Source organism: Oculina patagonica, chromosome 10 (genome assembly GCF_052425735.1).
Source record: "Oculina patagonica isolate OP01 chromosome 10, crgOcupat, whole genome shotgun sequence".
NCBI classification, from domain to species: Eukaryota; Metazoa; Cnidaria; class Anthozoa; order Scleractinia; family Oculinidae; genus Oculina; species Oculina patagonica.
The window spans coordinates 4,257,903-4,283,910 of NC_135767.1; the positions used below are offsets into that span (position 1 = coordinate 4,257,903).

General features: G+C 37.6%; 1 protein-coding gene and 1 non-coding gene across 3 annotated transcripts; both read left to right on the forward strand.

Annotated features, from left to right (window-relative positions):
• Window positions 1-888: 888 nt before the first annotated feature.
• On the forward strand, window positions 889-23,449 carry LOC144628385 (uncharacterized). Of its 2 annotated transcripts, none has more exons than XM_078486480.1 (3): window positions 889-1,240; window positions 19,789-20,105; window positions 23,009-23,449. In XM_078486480.1, exons 1-3 carry the CDS (start codon window positions 1,204-1,206, stop codon window positions 23,447-23,449), a joined length of 795 nt encoding a protein of 264 aa, XP_078342606.1. In that variant the 5' UTR covers window positions 889-1,203. The 2 variants fall into 2 exon arrangements, with proteins under 2 accessions (XP_078342606.1, XP_078342607.1); XM_078486481.1 differs by lacking the exon at window positions 889-1,240 and adding an exon at window positions 13,698-13,796.
• On the forward strand, window positions 17,015-17,088 carry Trnag-gcc (transfer RNA glycine (anticodon GCC)). Its single transcript has one exon. It is a non-coding gene; the product is annotated as a tRNA-Gly (tRNA).
• Window positions 23,450-26,008: the final 2,559 nt, after the last annotated feature.

Below are 26,008 nucleotides of genomic sequence, written 5' to 3' on the forward strand. Positions count from 1 at the left end.
CTTTTTGTCTTAATGGGGTACATTTGTACACAAATGCGTGCAATTATGTTTAAGTTTTTTTTCCTCTAAACATAACCAACAGCTTAACCTCAACAATCAAAACACACCTTCACACCCAACTGAGCTTGTATTAAAGTTTAACTTCTCGGCGAATCTAAGTTGGAAACTGCAAACGAGTCTTATGCAGTTTGTATCCAGAGAACTAAAATACTTCTCGATTAAACGCCCTCAGCGTTTATTTCAAACTAATGCTGGATTTCCACTGACGCGTAATTTTTTACGTGCGTTTACGTGGTTGAAAAATTTAGACAATGTATGAACGACTTGTGTAGACATCCCATCTACGCAAGTCTTTCATACATTGTCTTCAAAATTTTTCACGTACGTAAACGCACGTAAAAAGTTACGCATCAGTAGAAATCCACAGTTAGCCACGTTGGCCCGACGTTTGTTTGACTCCTGCAGTGTGTTCGAGCCCGGTAGTCACTTCGCCAAGGTTTTTATTAAACAAAATTATCAAACTTATATTTTAAATAAGTTGATTTTACTTACAGCTTAGGTTTATACCTCAAATAAATACCTGAGGGGCTTATTTTCAACTCCAACTTGGAGACCCGCGTTTTGGTGGATTTCCACTGACGCGTAATTTTTTACGTACCTGAAAAATTTAGAGACAATGTATAAACGACTTGCGTAAACGTCCACGCAAGTCGTTCATACATTGTCTCTTAATTACCACGCACATAAAATTACGCGTCAGTGGAAATCCACCATTTATTTGGAACCCGGCGTTTAATCGAGAAAATACGTTTACAGATGACTAGTATACTTCAGCAAAATATTTTTCATACAAATAGCAAGAGTTTTATAAGCGGAAATCAAAATTGTCGCATTCTAGAATCCGACCGCAGACTATAAAAACGCGTTACCTCACATCTACCTATAGCCAACGCATCCTGCATAGAAAAATATGTCGCCGATCCGGTGCACTGATCCCGTCAAAACAAATGCAACCGCAACACTATCGCTTCTTCCTGTTCCTCTTTCAGTTGTAACATCCACTGGAAGAGGTAGCGTTAACAAAGTAACATGAGACGGACGAAATTGCTAACTACTAAATTGACTTCCAACAAAAAGAGAAGAGAATTTGACTGATTTTGTATCCGTGCAGAAGGGAATTTTTGTCAGTTGGTGAAGCTAGCTATGCCGGACACAGTTACTTTCCCGACCTCATCCCAAGGTAATATACTTCATTTATTACTGTATAAAGAGCTTCTTGCGGGGGAGATATTTGACTTACAATTGAGTGAACTTGTTAAAAAGTATCACGAATTGACCTAAAATATCAAACTTTATTTTCTCTTGTACTTGTCTTTTTAAACTAAAGATGCGCAGATTTCAACTGTCGGTAACACTTCGCCGGACAAGTGAATACCGATTTTTATTACCCAGTCAGCAGCCTTATGTTCGACATTAGTTATCCGCATTTTCTTATGATCATGATTAAGTCTCTAACTGTAATTGCATTGGAATCACAATAACTTAAAACTTCACAGGGACCGCGCAGCAAGAATTTGAGTGCGGGGGCTAAAACGTGAAAACGTAAGGGTGAGCCAACTAGAGGGGTCCGGGGGCATGCTCCCCCGGGGAAATTTGGATTGCAATTTCTCTTAGATACCGGAAAATGCTTTTAAAATTAAAAATTAAACGTTAAGCGCTTAAAATTTTGTTGTAAAAGTATTGCTTAAAACGACGAAATGTTGCAATAAAGAAGCGTTGCTCCACAAAACTTTCGATAATACTACTCAAGACACGAACTTTTCTCACCATGCTGGAGTACCGGTAACTGAGATGTTACCAGAACGAATAGAAACAGAAAAGGCAATTTCATTTTTCATTGTTACAAAATGAATAACCTTTAGCAACTGACTTCGAAAATATACCGTATCGCCTTATAAACTAAACCCATTTGTTCGGATCGAAACTGACCAATGATGAAACAAGCCTTTTTCATGACTGAAGTCCGCTCCCCCTTAAAAAACCAGTTTATAGTAATATAAAAGGCATCATCCTGCAGTAGCCTAAGATTACTCGATTATAACTGAAACCTTTTAAGAAAATAGTCCTCGTTTACTTGTTCTTTATGTATCTAAGTTGAAGGCGAGTCTATTTTGATAATAGTAACTGCTGTTACTTTTGTCCTTTACAAACTAAATCAACAATACGGCGTCCAGAAACGAAATATTTTTAGTAAATCTTCGTTTCTTTCTTTATTCATTGTATTTTTTTTCTTGTTACTGTAAAAAAGTGGGGGGGCTAAAGCCCCCCTAGCCCCTCCCTCTCCGCGGTCCCTGTTCAAGAGGAATCGAAGAAGGTTCGAGTTATCAGGACTGGTTGAAGTTATCGAGGGTCAAATTAGTAGGGAAATGGCCAGGAGGGAAATTGAAAAAAGGTCGAGGAAGGTTCGAGTTATCGAGGGTCGCTTTGAGTTACGAGTTTAGCTGCATTTTGCTATTAAGGCGACTTTTCCCATTAGAAAATTAGAATCTTATGTTATGATTATGCTTATGCTTATGATCTTTGTGGCACTAGAGGACATTGAGCTTAAGTTTTCAACTCTCAAACATTGAGGCCATTTTATTGTTAATTGGAATTCAATTACGTCAAGGCTGCAACCGATCGTTTACAAGTGCCGGATTATCTGCTCGGTAGGCCTTTTATCGCTTTAGATAAAGAGTTTATTTTCATAGTGAAATGTCACCTCAAACTTTCGTTATGTGCGATAAGGAACGTCAGTTGCAATGTTTTCAGATAGACAGAAATATCATTTAAGATACGAAAAAAGGCCAGTTAAGATTTTCGGAAAAGCAAAAGCAGCGCAGCTAGTAAATTCAGGTAATACGATTTCGAAAAATTAAAAATTTACCAATTTAAAATTCTTCCTTTTCAATATTAACTTAAAGAATCCGAACAGGTCAAACTGTGCTTCCTGTTACACAGATATCCCTGTAAAAGGCCCTTGATGATTTGGCGAAAGAGAAATACGACATTTCAAGTCTTTGCTTAACAATTGGTTCATGCTTTAGCGTGCTCCATCGAGTTATGGAGCACGCGGGAAGTTTGGAGAGCACAAAAGAAGCGTAAGAGTTGCCCGAGGCGATAGCCGAGGGCAACTCTAGCTTCTTGAGTGCTCTCCAAACTTTCCAAGTGCTCCATAACTCGATGGAGCACAGCTAAAAGCATGAACCAATTGTTTTATAACATTGTCGGTGAAATTGTGCATCAAAACCGGCCGCGGGAAAAAAAAAGCTGTGTTTATTGTGTGCAGTGTGAGAACATAAACTTGGGTGTTACTAAACTGCGGATTTGCGGACCGCGGAACCTCCGGAACCTGCGGAACTTGCGGAACCTGCGGAACCCATAATTTTATGCGAATAGTTTTCGTTATTTTATTTTTATTAGCATAAAATTATGGGTTCCGCAGGTTCCGCAAGTTCCGCAGGTTCCGGAGGTTCCGCGGTCCGCAAATCCGCAGTTTAGTAACACCCCATAAACTTAGCGGTCGAGCAATAAATTACACATGTACAAGTTTACACGATTGGAGCAGTTTGTGTCAAATGGCTGATAAATTGACTAAGTTTATACGGTGGCAGAGCGAAGGAAAAAAAATGACGAAAACAGCAAATACTGCTGTTGATTCTGAGGTTAGTTTTCGCTGAATTAAAATTAAAATGTTTACTCCCGAGTGGAAGAAAATTAAAACAAAACAACAAACAACCTCAAACAGATTTCAAGGGTTAAAAGAGTCAAAGAATTAGGTTCCATGCTTAGTTTTAAGTATTTTTGTGGACCGATTTTATTTGTAATTGATGTAAATAAACATTCATTTTTGTAAACGGTAGTTGAATGAAGCGCCCGATGAAGTAAGCTTAAATTTTTGCCGAGCGGCAAAATCACAACAGAGCCGTAGACGCTTTGATGTAATGCTAAAAACGCGAAAACTTTCGTCAGGCAGCTAGGTTTTAGTGCCATCGAGCTGATGTCATTCATGGTTGGCCCATTCTTCCACGTTAGGGCCGTGAAAAAATGATTTTCGTCCTTCAAGACTCGCACGTCAGTTGTTGTTTGAATGAAGAAAAGCACACAAACAACTTTGACGGCAAAATCGAATTTATTTTCTCTTTCGCTCTCCGTCTCGTAATAAGAAACAGCTTACCTTGTAGCTCGTATCCTTGGAAAAATATTGAAAGGATTCACTTTTCATATTCCGAAGATAATATGTCATCGCTTTCGCAAATCACAGCGTATGAGCTTTACTCAGTGAGATTTTCACTCGTCGATTACGTCATCAGCGTGCTCCATCGGGATTTTGAGCACGCTTACCGTAAATGATCTAATAAACGCCCGGGGCGTCTATTAAATTTTTGGGGTCCTAGGGGAGGCGTTAAATAGATATGAGGCGTTTATTAGAGAGAGGCGTTTATTTCAATTTAACAGTAGCAACGTCAACACAACTAATAGGATGGGTAGTTTTCTACTGGAGTAGGATACATAACAGAGTTTGTGAGTAGGAGACTAATCTAATCTGCGCTAATGCAAAGCCTTGAGATGCCGTTCATAGTTCGATATCGACGTTTTTTATCGTCATCGGGGTTAACCATGTTGGCGTTGTTGGCCTCTTCGATGTCCGAGTCAAGCAAAAAACTAACTTTATTGCGTGAAATTACTCTATGGATCGGAGCATTTCCTTCGTTTTTGAGATGATTCCTGGAGGGGGGCGTCTATTAGACACGGGGCGTTTATTAGAGAGGGGCGTCTAATACAAATTTAACACCTCAGAGGGGGCGTTTATTAGATAAGAGGCGTTTATTTGAGAGAGGGCGTTTATTAGATCATTTACGGTACGTATACTGAATTTGATTGCGCGGCTCTGCTAGCTATGTTATAATAAAAATTTCTTCGTTGAAGACAAGTTCTAAGTTCGGTTGTTTATAACAGACTATAACATAATAACACTTCTTATGGGTTCAGGATGTGAACTTAGCTATCTTACGACAGTTAATTTGGGTAATAAGATTTCGTAATAAAAAATTCTTCCACTTGGATATTCAGCTAAAGAATCCGACAGGTCAAACTGTGCTTCCTGTTACACAGATATCCCTGTAAAAGGCCGTTGATGATTTGGCGAAAGAGAAATACGACATTTCAAGTCTTTGTTTAAATTTCTTCGTTGAAGACAAGTTCTTAGTTCGGTTGTTCATTACAGACAGAACCCCATGTGGCCCGACAACCCTTTCTATGTATTAAAATACCCATTAAGAGTTATAACAAACAAATACGAATTAAGGGTATGATCTGCTCGATCTTGACTATTGGATTTATTTGACCAGTCTGATTTTAATTATTCGCCACGCACAGACAGTCAATCCAGTGTTTATAGCGTCAGGTAGCAGTTCTGGTAAGGTCTCGCATGAATGGCTCGCTACTCTTCGAGAGAACAATAGAACAAACAACAGGAACAATGCCCCTAGTCCCCTAAAAACAATTATAGCAACTGCTACACTATACTAGAGGACCAGTAGAATTACAAACTTACGCGAGCTGTGGGGCGTCAGCTGTTAGACTGCAGCAATTAAGTTCAACCGCTCTTTCGAGATCATGCGTAGTCTAATAAGCGGATCACTAAAGAATTTACTCAGCGAAAAATGAAGAAAAAAATGTACTTTCATTTTCGATTTCCTCCTCGGTAAAGTATGAAATACAATACTTGCAAGAAAAGTCTGGATGAGAAGGGCGCAAATCAAGCATCTTTTTAAATAGAACAAGGATACTTAGCTGTCAGACTTCCTGTTTCATACTTGTGTTAGATCTTTCTTCAGTTTTTCTTGTCTAGTCAAGCTGATTTTAACTTTACTCAACTTCCTTATTTTTTCAGTTTATACAATTACAAAGCTATCGGCCGGCTGTGATGCCACCCAGCCCGGCGATCTATTACGTTACACAAGTTATCTGCTATCTAAAACACGACTGCAATCCAAAACAGCTGACTAGGGGGGTGGAAGAAACATTCCTAATACGTCCATTCATAGGCTACACCTTTTAGGTAAAACTAGTCTAAAAGATTAACATGATATCAAGCTGTCCAAGGACAATAAGAGAGATCAACCCCCGAAATTATGTAGATAAACGGTTTATCGATAACCCCCCGGCTGGAGTCAAACACACATCAAAAACTGCTACCGGTCCGCTATGATCTCCATCCGGCGTAGGAAGCTTAAATCGAGTTCATTTATAGGGAAGTCGAAAGCTAAGCGGGAACACATGTTTTGATATTTGGCAATCATCGGATAATGAACAGATTTTGTCTATTAAAAGGTGTGCACATTTCGGCTAAATGCTTTGTCGGTAGAAGTGTTGTTTATTTAAAAGGGAACCGAAACGTGTAGGAAGAAACAAATTACAGACAGGAATTCGTTGTTGTCGTAGCTAATGTTAAACCAGTCTGATCGAACATCCTTTTTGTCTTAATGGGGTACATTTGTATATAAATACCTGCAATTATGTTTCTCTATAAAACATAACCAACAGCTTAATCACAACAATAGGAACACACCCAATTGAATTAAATAGAAGTTTATGTTCGCTAATCTAAGTTGGAAACTGCAAACGAGTCTTATGCAGTTGTATCATGCCGCTTAAGGAGGCTCGATGTAGTTTTTTTAGCCGAAGGGTGGTTGTTTGGAAATTAAAATTATCTAGGAAGCCAATGTTCGATTTTTGCCAAAATACACCATAATGATCAAATATGACCAAATTTTAATTTTTTACCCGTCACTTTGTCACAAAGGTTACCATAGCAACCATTGACGTTTTCTTTTGTTCTCAAACAAGCTTGATTTTCTCGAAATCTAGATTGACTCTTGGTATTCATTTTTTGACATGTTCAAGTATAGTAGATTTACTACCTGTACACAAAATTTTAGGAAAATCTGTAAGAGCGTTTTAGAGTAAAACAAGAATGAAGTTTTTGGTATTTTCGTATAATTTCTTACAATCGGCAGTCGATATATTTTAACAAATTAAAGCAAAAAGTCTTTCGCTTTTAGTAAATGGTCTTTGATGGTGTAAGTATTTATATTTCAGTGAGAGTAACTGTGCTCAAATAATACGAAACAATTTTAAAGCGCCTATTTTATATTAAAACGGTGTTTTTCTGAAAATTTCATTCTTGATTTACTTGTAAACGCTCTTACAGATTTTTCTAAAAATTTCGTCAACAGTAAGTCAATGTACTAAACTTTAACATATCAAAAAATAAACACCAAGAGTCAATCTAGATTTCGAGAAAATCAAGCTTGTTTGAGAACAAAAGAAAACGTCAATCGTTGCTATGGTAACCGTTGTGACTAAGTGACGGGTAAAAAATTAAAATTTGGTCATATTTAATCATTATGGTGCATTTTGGCAAAAATCGAACATTGGCTTTCTAGGTAATTTTAATTTTCAAAACAACCATCCTTCGGCTAAAAAAAACTACATCGAGCCTCCTTAAACAGAGAACTAAAATACTTCTTGATTAAACGCCCTCGGCGTTTATTTCAAACTTAGCCTCGTTGGTCCGGCATTTATTTGACTTCTGCAGTGTGTTCGAGCCCGGTGGTCACTTGGCAAAGGTTTTATTCATTATTTTTGACAAACATATAGTTTAAAATTACAGCTTATTATACCCCAAGTAAATACCTGAGGGGCTTATTTTCAACCCCACCTTGGAGACCCAGCGTTTATTCGGCACCCGGCGTTTAATCGAGAAAAAACTGGGTACAAATGATAGGTATATCTAAGCAACATATTTCTCATACAAATAGCAAGAGTTTTATATGCGGAAAACAAAATTGTCGCATTCTAGATTCCGACCGCAGACTATAAAAACGCGTTACCTCACATCTTCCTATGGCCAACGCATCCTGCATAGAAAAATATGTCGCCGATCCGGTGCACTGATCCCGTCCAAACAATTGCAACCGCAACATTAAATCTACTTCCTGATCCTATTTTTGAAACATCCACTGGAAGAGGTAACGTTATCAAAGTAACATGAAACGGACGAAATTGCTAACTACTTTCAACAAAAAACAGCAACGTTGCAGAAGAGAATTTGACTGATTTTGTATCCGTGCAGAAGGGAATTTTTGTCAGTTGGTGAAGCTAGCTATGCCGGACACAGTTACTTTTCCGACCTCATCCCAAGGTAATATACTTCATTTATTACTGTATAAAGAGCTTCTTGCGGGGGCAATATTTGACTTACAATTGAGTGAACTTGTTAAAAAGTATCACGAATTGACCTGAATTACCAAACTTTATTTTCTCTTGTACTTGTCTTTTTAAAATAGAGATGCGCAGATTTCAACTGTCGGTAATACTTCGCCGGACAAGTGAATACCGATTTTTATTACCCAGTCAGCAGCCTTATGTTCGACATTAGTTATCCGCATTTTCTTATGATCATGATTAAGTCTCTAACTGTAATTGCATTGGAATCACAATAACTTAAAACTTCAAGAGGAATCGAAGAAGGTTCGAGTTATCAGGACTGGTTGAAGTTATCGAGGGTCAAATTAGTAGGCAAATGGCCAGGAGGGAAATTGAAAAAAGGTCGAGGAAGGTTCGAGTTATCGAGGGTCGCTTCTAGTTACGAGTTAGCTGCATTTTGCAATTAAGGTGATTATTCCCATTAGAACATTGCAGTCTTATGTTTTGATTATGCTTTGCTTTATGCTTATGCTTATGACCGTTGTGGCGCTAGAGGACATTGAGCCTAAGTTTTCAACTCTCAAACATTGAGGCCATTTTATTGTTAATTAGAATTTAATTCCGTAAAGGCTGCAACCGATCGCTTACAAGTGCATTATCTGTTCGGTAGGCCTTTAATCGCTTTAGATAAAGAGTGATATATAAAAACTGGTGTTTATTTTAATAGTAAATAGTGAAATGTCACCTCAAACTTTCGTTATGTGGGATAAGCAACGTCAGTTGTAATGTTTTCAGATATCAAAAACATCGTTTAAAGTGCGAAAAAGACCAGCAAAAGCAGCTCAGCTAGTAAATTCGGGTAATACGATTTCGAAAAATTAAAAATTTTCCAATTTAAAATTCTTCCATTTCAGTATTAACTTAAAAAATCCGAACAGTTCAAACTGTGTTTCTGTAAGACACCTTTGATGATTTGGCGAAAGAGAAATACGACATTCCAAGTCTTTGCCTAAATTTCTTTGTTGAGGACAAGTTCTTAATTCGGTTATTTATTACAGACTAATAACACTACTTATGGGTCCAGGATGTGAACTTAGCTATCTTACGACAGTTAATTTGGGTACCGTATTTATTCGATTAAGCGCCCAACCTCGAATAAGCGCCCACCCTCGAATAAGCGCCCAAACCCCATCCCCTTCAACCCAAGAAAACTGAAGTGCACAAAAGGGGTATTGATTATTATTTCTTCACTTGACCTTAGTGACAACGAGATTAAAATTGACTAAGTACTACTAAGAGACTTCCTCGAAGATCGAGTTTTCTTAGTATTTGACAGAAACTTTTGTTCCAAAATAGGCTAACTACTTGCTGAAAATGGTGAAAATTTAATAAGCGCCCAGCCTCGAATAAGCGCCCGCCTCGAATAAGCGCCCACTCCCAAGGCCCAGAAATTTAATAAGCGCCCAGGGCGCTTAATCGAATAAATACGGTAATAAGATTTCGTAATAAAAAAATTCTTCCACTTGGATATTCAGCTAAAGAATCCGACAGGTCAAACTATGCTGCCTGTTACACGGACATCCCTGTAAAAGGCCCTTGATGATTTGGCGAAAGAGAAATACGACATTTCAAGTCTTTGTTTAAATTTCTTCGTTGAAGACAAGTTCTTAGTTCGGTTGTTCATTACAGGTAGAAACCCATATGGCCCGACAACTCTTTTTGTGTATTGAAATACCCATCATAGAGACCGTGTCACGGATTTTTATTGTCTATCGTAAAAATGTGATTTGGATTGAACCGTCAAAGCTTATCCTCATTATGATGAATCTCGATTATTGGATGTATTTCACCAGTCTGATTTCAATTATTCGCCACGCACAGACAGTCAATTCAGGCTCGGGTACGCCGGTAGCAGTTCTCGTAAGGTCTCATATGAATGGCTCGCTACTCTTCGAGAGAACAGTAGAACAAAGAACAGGAACAATGCCCCTAGTCCCCCAAAACAATTATAGCAACTGCTACACTAGAGGACCATTAGAATTATAACTTACTAGAGCTGTTAAACTGCTGCAATTAAGTTCAACCGCTCTTTAATTTCGAAATCATTCGTGGTCTAATACGCGGATCACTAAAGAGTTTAATCAGCGAAAAATGAAGAAAAAAATGTACTTTCAATTTCGATTTCCTCCTAGGCAAAGTATGAAATACAATACTTGTGAAAAAACATCTGGATTAGAAGGTTGCAAATCAAGCACTTTTTAAAAAAGAACAAGGACACTTTACTTAGCTTTCAAGCTTCCTCTTTCAGCTTGTCTCGTCTAGCCGAGCATTTTTTAACTTTACTCAAATTACTTATCTCCCCTCTTGGAGTATTTAAACTATTTTTCTATTTCGGATTTTGTTCGGCTTTGAGATATTTTTTCCTTACTGTATTAAAGAAACTGTGTCGTGGATGTTAACCAGATTTAGGTACAGGGGAAGGCCATCAAATTCGCTGAAATATAAAAATAAACGCTTAAAACAGTGAAGGAACATTTCAGTGACATAGCAAATACAAAAGAAGGTACAGATGGCCAAAAGTGACGAAGATTGAAACGGATTGCGATATGGGTTTTTGAAATACTGTTGGGCTCGACAGTTTTCAAAGTAAGTCTCGTCTGCTTGTAACTTTAAATTATAACTCCAGGGAGACACATTTGGTTGTAATGAAGCTACGGTTTTGTCATTTTAATTCATAGAAGTAATTTCTTTGCAAACATTAATTTCATAGCGAGTATTTGATAAAACTAATAAAATAAACTTAACTCAGCCGTGACACAGTCCATTAAGGAACAGCCGACTCCATAGACGGTGTTTGCAAATTTATTCACTGTTAGCCAACAAGTTCACAAACAGTACTAGTGGAGTTCCCTAATTAACTTCAGTGTTAAACGGGACTGTCAGTGAAAAGGGAACCAAAGCGTGTAGATAAAGGACGAAGGATAACCCGAATAAGTTCATTGCGTCCAACAATTCGGACCACAAATGAAGATCTTGATAAATAGATTAGTTAGATTGTAATATTTCGGTATAAGCTATACCATCATCAGACTAATAAAATTAACATACAAGCTAGATCTTAAATACTGTGAGTGAGGAGACGAAAACAATAAGTTTACTCAGGAGAACAGATAGAGTTCTCTGCTGGATTTTAGTCCATTGTTTAGGGAAGGTGCTAGGCGTTTGATATAATAAGCCTCTTTGTATAGAAGAAGATGCCAGTTGTGGTCGCAGACTAATACTGTTGTATTGTCACGGACAACATGGGTGAAATATTCTTTGTCATTACTGATAGAAGGTGGTGCAATGTCAGTGTTTAAATTATCCGGTAAATTACACGACGAATGAAAAGTAAATGGTTACACGTTCGCAAGTGTTTGTAAATTGCGCTCTCTTTGTCAGAGATTGCGTGTTCATGTATTCGGACGATAAGAGTTCTGTCCGTTTTGCCGATATACGCTGATTGGCAGCCAGGGCATTCAAATTTGTAAACAACATGTGATTTATTCAGAAGTGGAACTCGATCGATCTTTATTATATTGTTCGTGTAGAAACATAGTTTCGTTGTTTTCTCGCGTACTTTTATCTCGATGTTAGAGTTTGTAAGACATCTGCGAAGCTTTCTTTTGAAGGATCTTAGGAGTTGGGATGTTTTGTCTCCGATGTATGGGACAGAAAGCCAGATGGTTATGGAGTCTTCCTTGTCTTTGTTCGCTGCTGTACGGATCTTATCCAGGGCATCGTAAGAGAACCGTCGAATTAGCGCGTTTGCAATGCGCGAGGGGAAATTGTTCCAAGATATGATCGTTTTGAGCCGTTTTAGTTCAGATTTAAGCATATTAGGTGAACAGATACTGTGGATGCGGTTGACTAGGGCTTTAATCCAAGAAATTTGCTGGCGCCATGGAACGAAACTATCAAAGTTTGTGTAAAGGTGTCCTTACGGTAGATTCCGATGCCGTTAGTTAAAATGTTGATATCCAGAAAGTGCTTGACAATTGTATCTTCAAACTCCGTCATATAAATAATATTGGCTGGCTGGGCCTAGCGAGCCACCCATGCTGACACCATCGATTTGCTCATACAGCTGGTTTGCAGGAAAATAATCGACACCACGGGTACGACACATTACTCAGTGGGGAAATACATCAGCGAACTCCTACAACCACTAACACAGAACGAATTCACTCTAAAGGACACTTTTGATACTGCCAATTGTATTAAACTAATACCTCCAGAACTGTTTGACCAAGGCTATAAATTCGTATCCTTTGACGTCGAATCCCTCTTCACAAATGTCCCCCTACAACGGACACTCGAGATTATCGTGGACAGAATCTACAACAAGAAACTAATCGACACAAATCTCAAGAAATCCACGCTCCGTAAGTTAATTCGTGATACCTGCACAAAAACTGCATTTTCCTGCAAACCAGCTGTATGAGCAAATCGATGACGGAGTTTGAAGAGACAATTGTCAAGCAACTCATTGATCGAGGACTTATCACCTTCTATTGTAGATACGTTGACGACACACTACTCTTGATAAAACCTGACACAATCGACATCATTCTAGAACTTTTCCGCAAGTTTGACAAGAACATCCGCTTTACTTATGATCTCTTTGAAAATACAACTCCGCACTTTCTGGATATCAACATTTTAACTAACGGTATCGGAATCTACCGTAAGGACACCTTTACACAAACTTTGATAGTTTCGTTCCATGGCGCCAGAAAATTTCTTGGAGTAAAGCCCTAGTCAACCGCATCCACAGTATCTGTTCACCTAATATGCTTAAATCTGAACTAAAACGGCTCAAAACGATCATATCTTGGAACAATTTCCCCTCGCGCATTGCAAACGCGCTAATTCGACGGTTCTCTTACGATGCCCTGAATAAGATCAGTACAGCAGCGAACAAAGACAAGGAAGACTCCATAACCATCTGGCTTTCTGTCCCATACATCGGAGACAAAACATCCCAACTCCTAAGATCCTTCAAAAGAAAGTTAGAGGCTTATTTTCAACTCAACCTTGGAGACCCAGCGTTTATTCGGCACCCGGCGTTTAATCGAGGAAATACGTTTACAATACGCAAAATATTTAACATACAAATAGCAACAGAGTTTTATAAGCGGAAATCAAAATTGTCGCAGTCTAGAATCCGACCGCAATCTATAAAAACGCGTTACCTCACATCTACCTATAGCCAGCGCATCCTGCATATGTCGCCGATCCGGTGCACTGATCCCGTCCAAACAAATATAATGGAACCGCAACAGTATAGCCGACTTCCTGTTCCTTATTTTGTAACATCCAGTGGAAGAGGTAGCGTTATCAAAGTAACATGAAACGGACGAAATTGCCAACTACTTCCAACAGAAAACAGCAATATCGGAGAAGAGAATTTGACTGATTTTGTATCCGTGCAGAAGGGAATTTTTGTCAGTTGGTGAAGCTAGCTATGCCGGACACAGTTACTTATCCGACCTCATCCCAAGGTAATATACTTCATTTATTACTGTATAAAAATCTTCTTGCGGGGGCGATATTTGACTTAGAATTGTTTGAACTTGAAAAAAAAAATATCACGAATTGACCTAAAATATCAAACTTTATTTTCTCTTGTACTTGTCTTTTTAACTTAAAGATGCGCAGATTTCAACTGTCGGTAACACTTCGTCGGACAAGTGAATATTGATTTTTAACATCCAGTCAGCAGCCTTATGTTCGACATTAATTATCCTCATTTTCTTGTGATCATGATTATGTCTCTAACTACAATTACAATTATTTTGCTCATGATTAAGGCGACAATTCCTATTAGAACATTGCAGTGTTATGTTTTGATTATGCTTATGCTTATGCTTATGATATTTGTGGCGCTAGAGGACATTGAGCTTAAGTTTTCAACTCTCAAACATTGAGGCCATTTTATTCTTAATTAGAATTCAATTACGTCAAGGCTGCAACCGACCGTTTACAAGTGCCGGATTATCTGTTCGGTGGGCCTTTAATCGCTTTAGATAAAGAGTTTATTTTCATAGTGAAATGTCACCTCAAACTTTCGTTATGTGCGATAAGCAACGTCAGTTGCAATGTTTCAGATAGACAGAAACATCGTTTAAAGTACGAAAAAAGACCAGCTAAGATTTTCGGAAAAGCAAAAGCAGCTCAGCTAGTAAATTCGGGTAATACGATTTCGAAAAATTAAAAAAATTCAAATTTAAAATTCTTCCATTTCAGTATTAACTTAAAAGATCCGAACAGTTCAAACTGTGTTTCTGTAAGACACCTTTGATGATTTGGCGAAAGAGAAATACGACATTCCAAGTCTTTGCCTAAATTTCTTTGTTGAGGACAAGTTCTTTATTCGGTTATTTATTACAGACTAATAACACTACTTATGGGTCCAAGATTTGAACTTTGCTATCTTACGATAGTTAATTTGGGTAGTAAGATTTCGTGATAAAAAATTCTTCCACTTTTGGATATTCAGCATAAGCATCCGAAGGTCAAACTATGGTGCCTGTTACGGACATCCCTGCAAAAGGCCTTTGATGATTTGGCGAAAGAGAAATACGACATTCCAAGTCTTTGCCTAAATTTCATTGTTGAGGACAAGTTCTTATTTCGGTTATTTATTACAGACTAATAACACTACTTATGGGTCCAGGATTTGAACTTTGCTATCTTACGATAGTTAATTTGGGTAGTAAGATTTCGTGATAAAAAATTCTTCCACTTGGATATTCAGCATAAGCATCCGAAGGTCAAACTATGGTGCCTGTTACGGACATCCCTGTAAAAGGCCTTTGATGATTTGGCGAAAGAGAAACACGACATTCCAAGTTTCTGCTAAAAATTTCTTCGTTGAAGACAAGTTCTTTGATAGTTCGGTTGTTCATTTCAGTCATATAACACTTCTTATGGGTTCAGGATTTGAACTTAGCTTCCTAAAGATAGTTAATTTGGTCAATAAGATTTCGTGATAAAAAATTCTTTCACTTCAATATTTAGTAAAAAAAAATGCGAACAGGTCAAACTGTGCCGCCTGTTACACAAACATTCCTGTAAAAGACCTTTGGCAAAAGAGAAATACGACATTCCAAGTCTTTGCTTAAATGTCTTTGTTTAAGGCAAGTTCTTAGTTCGGTTGTTCATTCTAATAACGGAGGCTTTCAACAAACAATTAAGAATAAAAACCAGCGATAATAATTTCGACTGATGACGTTTCGATGAATCTTTCAATATTTTCATATTCTAAGAGTCAGATTCTTATGAGTTCTTTATATATTGAGAATGAGTGTGTGAAAGTCTCGTTGCATGCCTATGATTAGAGACTCTACAATGTGGAATGTAGAGAGTGTTAATAACGTACTTAATAGTTTTGCTTTAGAATGAGTGTGTGAAAGTCTCGTTGCATGCCTATGATTAGAGACTCTACAATGTGGAATGTAGAGAGTGTTAATAACGTACTTAATAGTTTTGCTTTAATTGAGTCAGATTGAGTGTTCAGTTTAGGTTTATTATCTATTATTATTACAGGCAGAAACCCATTTGGCCTGACAACCCTTTCTGTGTATTAAAATACCCATTAAGAGTTATAACAAACAGATACGAATTAAGGGTATGATCTGCAATTACAGTGCCCTAATATTATTTACAATAATAATAAAAGTATTAAAACTTGAACCATGAGAAACCCTTGTTTCTAAATTTGAAGGGATGTAATATATGTGTAGGGGCTTTACCCTCACAAGGAAAACAACCTTAAAAAGCACTTCTTATGGGTTCAGGATTTGAGCTCAACAACAATATCAATAACAATAACAAGCTTTGTTTGCATTACTATACTGAAGTAAATACAGTATTGCAAAAGCGTACAACTAAACTAAAGCGAAACTAATAACGATAATAACCATGTAATAGGAATGAAAAAAGAAATTATGTATGTGTAACATTACTTTCATTCGATAGAAGATTATTTCGTAAAGATAAGCATCTCACAATGAACTTCATAAGTTGAGCTCAGCTATATCTAACAACTATACTGCTGATAATTTTATACCCCCAAAATGAATTGAAATATTTATGGAGGCCAAAAAAGTCATTTCTCAATAACAGTTGACTGTCAAATGGCCCAAATTTTTATCGTCTATCGTAAAAATGTGATTTGGTTTGAACTGTCAAAGCTTACCCTAATTATGATGACTCTCGACTATTGGATGTATTTCACCAGTCTGATTTCAATTATTCGCCGCGCACAGACAGTCAATCCAGGGTCGGGTAGCAGTTCTCGTAAGGTCTCACATGAATGGCTCGCTACTCTTTGAGAGAACAACAGAACAAACAACAGGAACAATGCTCCTAGCCCCCCAAAACAATTAAAGCGCGCAACTGCTACACTAGAATTACAAGCGTTAGAATTAAAAGTTCTCGTAAGGTCTCACATGAATGGCTCGCTACTCTTCGAGAGAACAGTAGAACAAACAACAGGAACAATGCCCCTAGTCCCTCAAAACAATTAAAGCGCGCAACTGCTACACTAGAATTACAAGCGTTAGAATTAAAAGTTCTCGTAAGGTCTCACATGAATGGCTCGCTACTCTTCGAGAGAACAGTAGAACAAACAACAGGAACAATGCCCCTAGTCCCTCAAAACAATTAAAGCGCGCAACTGCTATAGCTACACTAGAGGACCAGGACTGCAACCGCCGACCGGTTAGCTCAGTTGGTAGAGCGCCGGACTGCCGTGCGGGAGGTCTCGGGTTCGAGTCCCAGACCGGACCAACACTCAGGGTCTTAAAATAACTGAGGAGAATATGCTGCCTTTGCAATGACATCTGCAAATGGTTAGATATTCTAGTCTTCTCGGATAAGGACGATAAACCGTAGGCCCCGTCTCCTGCATCTTCAGTGTTATTATCAACAGGGGACGTTAAAGAACCCACACACTTATCGAAAAGAGTAGGGCACGGAGTTCCCGGTGTTGTGGTCTATCTTTGCGCATTGTGTTGTATTCTGTGAAATGCTCGGTTTCATTAGCATATACTTGCTAGAGCCCTAACACGGCTCATAATACCGAGGGTAAATAAAGTTTCAGTTTCAGTTTCAGGACAATTACAACTTACGAGAGCTGTTAGACTGCTGCAATTATGTTCAACCGCTCTTTCGAGATCATGCGTGATCTAATACACGGATAACTAAAGAGTTTTGATCAGCGGAAAATGGAAAAAATGCACTTTCACTTTCGATTTTCTCCTCGGTTAAGTATGAAATATAATGACTTATTGCCAAAGCCCTAAGTGGGCATAGGGCCGGATGAAATATAATACTTGTGAGAAAAAAAAAAATCTGGATAAGAAGGGTGCAAAACAATAGCCTGCGAACAGGCTCCCGAGTGGCCCCGCTCTTCCGCGAGCGAAGCGAGCGGAAACCCCACTCAGGAGCCTGTTCGCAGGCTAGCAAATCAAGTACATTTTTAAAAAGAACAAGGATACTTAGCTGTCACACTTCCTATTTCATACTTGTGTTAGATCTTTCTTCAGTTTTTCTTGTCTAGCCAAGCTGATTTTAACTTTACTCAAATTGCTTATTTTTTCAGTTTATACAATTACAACTCTATCGGCTGTGATGCCACTCAGACCGGTGATCTATTACGTCACGCAAGTTATCTGCTATCTAAAACACGACTGCAATCCCAAGCAGCTGACTGGGGGGGGGGGGGAACATTCCTAATACGTCCATTCATAGGCTACACCTTTTAGGTAAAACTGGTCTAAAAGATTAACATGATATCAAGCTGTCAAAGGACAATAAGAGAGATCAACCCCCGAAATTATGTAGATAAACGGTTTATCGATAACTGGAGTCAAACATACATCAAAAACTGCTACCGGTCCGCTATGATCTCCATCCGGCGTAGGAAGCTTAAATCGAATACATTTATAGGGAAGTCGAAAGCTAACGGGAACACACGTTTTAATATCTGGCAAGTCACCAAGATAATGAACAAATTTTGTCTATTTAAAGTACGGTTAAATGCTTTGTAGAAATATAATATTGTTTATTTAAAAGGGAACCGAAGCGTGTAGGAAGAAACAAATTACAGACCGGAATTCGTTGTTTATATTGTAGCTTATGTTAAACCAGTCTGATTGAGCATTCTTTTTGTCTTAATGGAGAACATTTGTATATAAATACCTGCAATTATGTTTAATTAGTTTTTCCTCTAAACAAAGCCAGCAGCTTAACATCATTGTGCTTAAATTAAAGTTTAAGTTATCGACGAGTCTAAGTTGGAAACTGCAAACGAGTCTTATGCAGTTTGTATATGTCACTTAAACAGAGAACTATAATACTTCTCGAACTCTTGAGCTTCCTGATAGCCGACCATTTTTTAACTTTACTCAAATTTCTTATCTCCCCTCTTGAAGAATGTCGACTATTTTTCTATTAGGGATTCTGTTCAGGTTTGAGATATTTTTCCTTACAGTATTAAGAACAGTCGACTCCAGAGACGGTGTTTGCAAATTTATTCACTGTTAGCCAACAAGTTGTGTCACGGCTGAGTAAAGTAAATTTTTTTAAGTTTTGCCAAATACATGCTGTGAAACTTAATGTTTGCAAAGAATTTACTTCTATGGATTCAAATAACACTGAAATGACAAAAACCATGGCTTCATTGCAACCAAATGTGTCTCCCGGGCGTTATAATGTAAAGTTTCAAGAAAACGAGACTAACTTTGAAAACTGTTCAGCCCAACGAGCATCTCAAAAACCCATATTGCAATCCGTTTCAATCTTCGTCACGTTTGGCTATCCGTACCTCCTTTTGTATTTGCTGTGTCATTGGAATGTTCCCTTACTGTTTTAAGAGGTTATTTTTATATTTCACCTGTTATTTCCCACGCCTAAATTTAGCTAAATTTAGTTAAATTTAGCTGAAACCCGTGACACAGTCCTAGGGCACTGTAATACTTAATAGCTCCATGTACAATACTGCAATGCTATTCTCAGTGCAAATACCAGCAGCCTGTCAATGACTTGAACGTCAAGAAATTCCGTTTTCGACACACTTCATTAGATAACACGAAAATGAATTAACGTGTCCATATTTATATTTCAGTCTTGATTCGATTCTGATAGCAATTTAGCAAGAAAAAGTTATTTTACGCATGTCGGTGAGCTATTACCTAAAAATACTGTAATGATGTTAAACGAAAAAGCCAGCACGAGTTACGGTTTCTGGCTTGCCTTACGTTATTACGGTTTCTATCGAGTGTGGAGAATTTAAAGGGTATATCGAGAAATAGATCTTATAACAAGCTGATGGTTTCCTTTATTCTCATCATCAGTCTACTGACAGTGATTGACAGGTGTCAGTTTTTTGACAGTAATTGGCATGATAATTGTACACGCCTTTGAAAGAAAGGACAGAACTTTCTAACTAACGTTTTGCCATTCTTTATCATTACTTTTCTGGTATAGTTGACGATCAAATGAAAGAATCATCAGAACAAGTTTCCGTGGAGCAAAATCCCACAGACGACATGGATTCAGAGAGTCGAGAACCACGCTACAAAAACATTGTTCACTTATGGGAGTTTTTGTACGAGCTACTAGCTAGCGGCGACAAATGTCGCTCAATAATAACTTGGATCAGAGAGGAACATGGAGAGTTTAAACTGAAAAACAAAGAAGAAGTAGCCAAGAGATGGGGTGCATACAAGAAGATTAAAGGAATGAATTACGAGAAACTCAGCCGGGCATTACGACATTACTATCCGAAAGGAATCATTAAAAAGGTGAGTGAAGTGGAAACATTTTCATGTTTTTTTTGTCCGTATATATTCCGTTAGTGTAACAAAATAAATCAAGAATTGGTCATTACTAATCGCCGGTTTTCATCAAGTAACGGATACACTTAGGAAATTAAAAAACCCAAGAGAAGAATATAAAGAGTTTATAGCTACTTTTGATCAGTTTTCGGAGTGTAGTTTTCGAGCGTTCCAGCCCTCCAACTTTCAAATTGAATCCAGCATAATTTGATATGGGTACACTTATCGGATTTACAGCAAATGTCAACCAGAAATCAATGTTCTTTGATAAATGTTACGTTCATCCATGAATGTTACCTATTTGTTTCATGCTTTTTCAGAAAACCAAACATTATGTCTAGACAATGTTGTTTATGTCGAGGCATGTTCATTTGATAACCCGTTGGGAGGTTCCGTACCAGGTACGAAGATGAACCAATAACATTTTCAGTAGGGCGGAGTTTGCTATGTAAAAGCAGAAACAATCGCTTAATTCGTCCTTTTATTCCTCGCCATTGAAGTGTCGAGAGCTCAAGAAAATATTAGTTGTTTATCCTAGGAACGTGCATCGATATAAAACGTTTTTTTTCTGCCAGACCGTGCATTTCGCTTTCTGTTAAAGGATAGCCGGAAAGGCAGTAATTTTGCGCAGGTTGCAAATGGCAACCAGAAATTAATGTTCAGTGATTTTAAAGCAACTAAAAACGCTTATCCATAAATGTTACTTATTTGCTTCATGCTTTTAAGAAAACGTTTTTCTGCCAGAGGTGTGCGTTTCGCTTTCTGTTATGGAATGGAAAGGCAGTAATTTTGCGCAGGTAGTAACTGTCAACCAGAAATTAATTTTCAGTGATTTTAAAGCAACTAAAAACGCTCATCCATCGGTTACTTAATTGTTTCATGCTTTTTAGAAAACGTTTTTTCTGCCAGAAGTCTGCATTTCGCTTTCTGTTAAAGAATAGAAAGGCAGTAGGTTTGAGCAGGTGTTCTCATTTACCCTTGGCTTTAGGCAGTGTAATGGCTGCTAAATACTAACGTAGCTAAAAGCATTATGTTAAACAATTTCAAAACAACTTATCAGGTTTTTCTATACATGTCAAATCGGTTTTGTTTTGTGCTTACCTCAGAACACTTTACTGCTAGGATTATGTGTTTCACTTTCAGTTAACTAAAAGTATCGGAGAGAAGTCATCTTTCTCAGCAAATTAATGAAATAAAACTCGTCTAGTCAGTATAAGAGAGCAATTCATAGAAACATTTTGCTTGCTTGTATGCGGAAAACACTCCACTAAGTCGTGTAGAGGATAAAAAAGAATAAAGAACATATCCGACGATTTACCGAAATACACGTGCATTCGTCGTTTCTGTTTCATCTTGAGTTTTGACCATATTTGCTCCTATTTCTACTCAAGTATATTGTTTCACAAAAGTGAAAACACACGTACAGGTCAACTCAAAGATACGAAAAAATTACAATTATGAATCGAATATTTGTCAACCTAGCAATAAAAGGAAGTTTGAGCGCCAAGTGGTAGAGGAAGCACAAAGCTTTCGAGATACCTAAAAATCACGCAAACAAAATATTATTGTTTGGCCAAAGACCAAACAAGGATATCCGTGTTTTATCAAAAATAGAACAATCTCTAAAACTCAGTAACCAAAAGGAACACTTTTAAGAGAACCCGGTTTGGATGCTGCGGTTAAGGGTTGGGCCACAGAGCTTTCGATTTACAACTTCCCCATAAAAGCGAGTAAAATGCCATGTCCTTTCTTAATCGGTTTTTCTATAACCAGAATCTGGTTATTGTGTGATGTTATTTACTTGCATGGTCCACGGCTTTTAAGAACTCAATTTCTAATACATGTGACACAGAATTGTAGAGCAGCAATCAGTGAAGTTTCCGCAAGTTTATCGCTCCGTCGTTCTTGTATAATGAGGTCATTTATTTTTCTTGTTTGAAACCGGAATAGTTTTTCGATAACGCCGTTTCCTTTGCTACCTAATCTGGTATTACATTCCTACACCATCCTTATCATGATTAGTAATGATTATCTATCAAAACATTACACTTAACTTTTTAAAAGGAATTCCATCTAATGGGAACAAGATAAGATCTTACAAACTTTCAAGTTTGCGAAGATAAAATGTTAAGCTGTCCTCTCTAGACTGACTTCGTAGGGTTTTGCGCAGGTTTCTTAAATTTTGTTCCATCTGAAATCAATTGTTTAATTTTATTTAAGTAATCAAGTTTGTTGACAATAACAACGTCATACATCTTCACGTATGATTTCTCAAAACAGAAACGCATTCTTAGCAAAGAGGAATGGGAAGCCCTGACTGATTTGCGAAAAGATGACAGCATTATTATCACAAAACCTGACAAAGGGCATGGCGTTGTTATTGTCAAGAAACTTGATTATTTAAATAAAATGAAACAATTGATTTCAGATGGAACAAAATTTAAGAAACTTTCAAGTCTTTTTTTAATTTTATTATTCTTCGTGCAGCTTAACCGTTTAAAAAAGAAAGGTAAATAAATAAAAAATTTGTTACATCTCAACTCAATGTGTTTAACCTAAACAGTAGGCTATTTACATGGTGTCGCCCTCCATCCAGGTTAAATAGGCACTGGCAAATTTTCTGCTGGGGGAAGGGGGGAACCCTGCGATGGACTAGCATCCCATCCAGGGCGGAGAAGAAATACTCCTAGTCGCTTCATACTACAGAATCCGGAGTTATACAGGCGCCAGCTGCATAAGGCACTAGTCTCGAGCGAAGATTTTAATGGAGTCGCCGAGGAGTTGAACTCGGGACTACCGTAAGGCAAAACTAAACTATTTGGTAACGCTGCCGTTTTTTATGCTTATTTCACTCTTATCGCTTTTCGCAGGTCCCTGGTCAGCGGCTGGTGTACAAGTTTAACAAGTTGCCTTACAAATACGAACCTGGAGTCACAAGATCTCTTTATCATGGACACAGGATCAAAGCATGCATCCAGCAACAAAAACAAGTCGACTCTTCACCTCGCCAGACAAACACTGGTTCGTATTCGTCCGCGTTTACTCCCGTCAGTACCCCTCTCAGGAAGAGCTGGTCCTGGCCGCTCATGCCCACGCCTCCGCGTCCCATTTTGTGGTATCCAGGCCCCTTGCCTCACACTCCATCAATCTCTGATTGCTCCAAGACAAGGATCGTGTTTCCGGTTACAGTCGACCCGATGACGTCACGTCCGTTGTCGTTTGGTTTTAAGCAGGAGCGTGTTTCTCCTGTTTTTTACAAGACAATCCCTGAAACTAAGTCGATTCCTGTTTCTGTAATCAAGCGAATTTAATTGGTTAATTAACTCTTCTATGCGGTACTGATTACTGACATTACAATGCTATACAAAGTGATTAAGTAATTTAGTGATAAAGCCCTAGTGTCTAACCAGTTATATGAAAGCTATTAAGCTATTGAGTAGCTCTTTCATGTTGTAGTTTTTATTATTTTTTGTACCAAGTAGGTGTAAAGTCTATGGATGAAACCCTTGTGTGTGACCATTCATATGAAAGCTATTGAGCAGTACTTTCATGATGACATTATAGCGCACGTTGTTATGCCTTAATAATGAGAAATACCCGGCCAATTATCACGAACTTGCATATCCAGTGCTTGCCTTGAAGACGTGTTTTAACCAGAATTTGATAAACAACAAGTGCTCGCTTTCGGCTTAGGTTATCTTTCTGATTAATTTTAAATCGAATGAAAACTCAAAATAATAGTTTTCTTACGTAGAAAAACACCAAAATAATAATAAAATAAATAAACAAGGGTGGTTTCGACTGACGAACATTACAGTAAGACAGATAATGAACGACAAACTGAACTTGAAACTGAAACTTGCCAACTGAAACTTGCCAATGATGATAAGACTGAATTTCTTATTATCGGATCTAGACAGCAACTGTTGAAAATTAATGATTGTACAATCCGTGTTGGCACAACAGATATTAAGCCTGTGTCTGAAGTACGCAATCTTGGCTCCTGGTTCGACTCTAATTTCTCTATGTCGACTCATATTTCAAAGTCTTGCAGTGCGGCATTTTTTTGGCTACACAATATTAAGCGAATAAGTAAATTTCTAGCAAGGGATAAATTAGAAATGGTTTTGCACGCGTTTGTTACTAGTAGAATTGATTATTGCAATGGACTTCTTTATGGGCTACCGGACTGCGAGATTGCTAAATTGCAGAGAGTGCAGAACGCCGCGGCTAGGCTGCTTACTTCGAGTTGTAAATATGACCACATCACACCTGTTTTACAAGAACTACACTGGTTACCTGTTAGATATAGAATTCATTTTAAAATTTTACTTTTAACTTTTAAGGCTCTTAATGGCATGGCTCCAACTTATATTAGTAACTTAATTAAGGTAAGGAAGCACGCACGCTATTCACTGCGCTCTATAAATTCAGGTACGCTTTTAGTGCACCCAGAAGGGAAAATGAAAAAGTCTTTTGGTGACAGATCTTTCAGTGTCAGTGCGCCTACACTTTGGAATGCGCTTCCAGCTAGCCTTCGTAATATTAGTTCTATTTTTAGTTTTAAATCTCGTCTTAAAACATATCTTTTTAAATTAGCTTTTTTAACTTTTAGATCTAGTCAATAATGTGTATATAGTTAGTTTATTTTAATAATTTTATGTTTTAATATTGTAATGTATATAGTTAGTATATTTTAATATTTTTAAGTTTTAATATTGTAATGCGCTTTTGCTCATTTACATGTTAAAAAGCGCAATATAAATTCATAAATTAAATTATTAATTCTTTCAAGATGCGGTTTCCGTGACGTTAGTTTCAAACTGAAGTTAATGACCTGTCAGCCTTGCAGTGTTGTCCACTTTGAGAAAGTTTACTGTATTTAAATGCGGTGCTGTTTGTCTTTCAAAACTTTGCATAAAAAATAGACTACGTTCATTCCCCTTTTTTTTCTTAGTACGTCGAACGTGAAGCGAAAAAAATAGCGCGAAGAGTAAAAACGGCGGTAAAAAATCGCGGAGCGAGACGCACAGCCATTTTTTCTCTCGCGTTCTTTTACGTACTACGCTCGATGGTCTAACAAAAAAGACGGATTGCAGCAGGTAGTCTAAAAAATAGACTCAGTTTTCTTTCGATTTTAAACCTTGCCGCTTTTGCGAATGAACAAGTTAATGGCAATTTTCTTGAGCCGACTTGACCATCGTCTTATTCAGTATAATAATTAGCAAAACCACCGAGTATCACAAAAAATTCTGATGAAAGACTTATTTCTCATTACAAGCAAAACCACCGTGTTCACAACTGGGGAACTGCCAGAAAGTGAAAAAAATCAACATTATGAAGAACATACAGTAAAAACCCGCAAGTAAGAACCTATTGTATTTCAGGTTAACCTAAACGGGTTCTTACATAAAGGGATATTAACACAAATTTAGGCAAATTAGGTTCTTAATAGGTCCTTAATTTCTGAAGAAAAAACTCAATGTTGTTATAGAGATTTTAGTGGTATTTGGCCTATTCCTTGTATAAAATTTGCATACCACATAAGTGCTTAATGTAAAAATGAAGCAACTTATTTCCCAAAAGTAAACATTTTTAATCAATTAGAAATTAATAATCTGTTTCCAAATTTTAGGCTAAATAGGTTCTTATAAAAATGGTATCTAATTTGCAAATTTTAGCCTAACAGGTTCTTAAATGTTAGGTTCTTACTCGCGGGTTTTTACTGTAATCACCTCATGTTTTCGTGTCATTTGGTGGATCTTGTGTCATTTATCCTTTCTGTGGAAACTGATTCAAAGCTCAGTCGATTTCTTGTTTCATTTTCTAAGAAAAACAAAAAACATGAAACTTTGAAGAAAGTGAAATAA

Coding starts and splice junctions, on each gene's coding strand:
- LOC144628385 (XM_078486480.1), top strand. CDS start 1,204: ATGCCGGACACAGTTACTTTCCCGACCTCATCCCAAG. Junction 1,241..19,788: donor TTTCCCGACCTCATCCCAAG/GTAATATACTTC, acceptor TTTCTGGTATAG/TTGACGATCAAATGAAAGAA. Junction 20,106..23,008: donor CGAAAGGAATCATTAAAAAG/GTGAGTGAAGTG, acceptor CGCTTTTCGCAG/GTCCCTGGTCAGCGGCTGGT.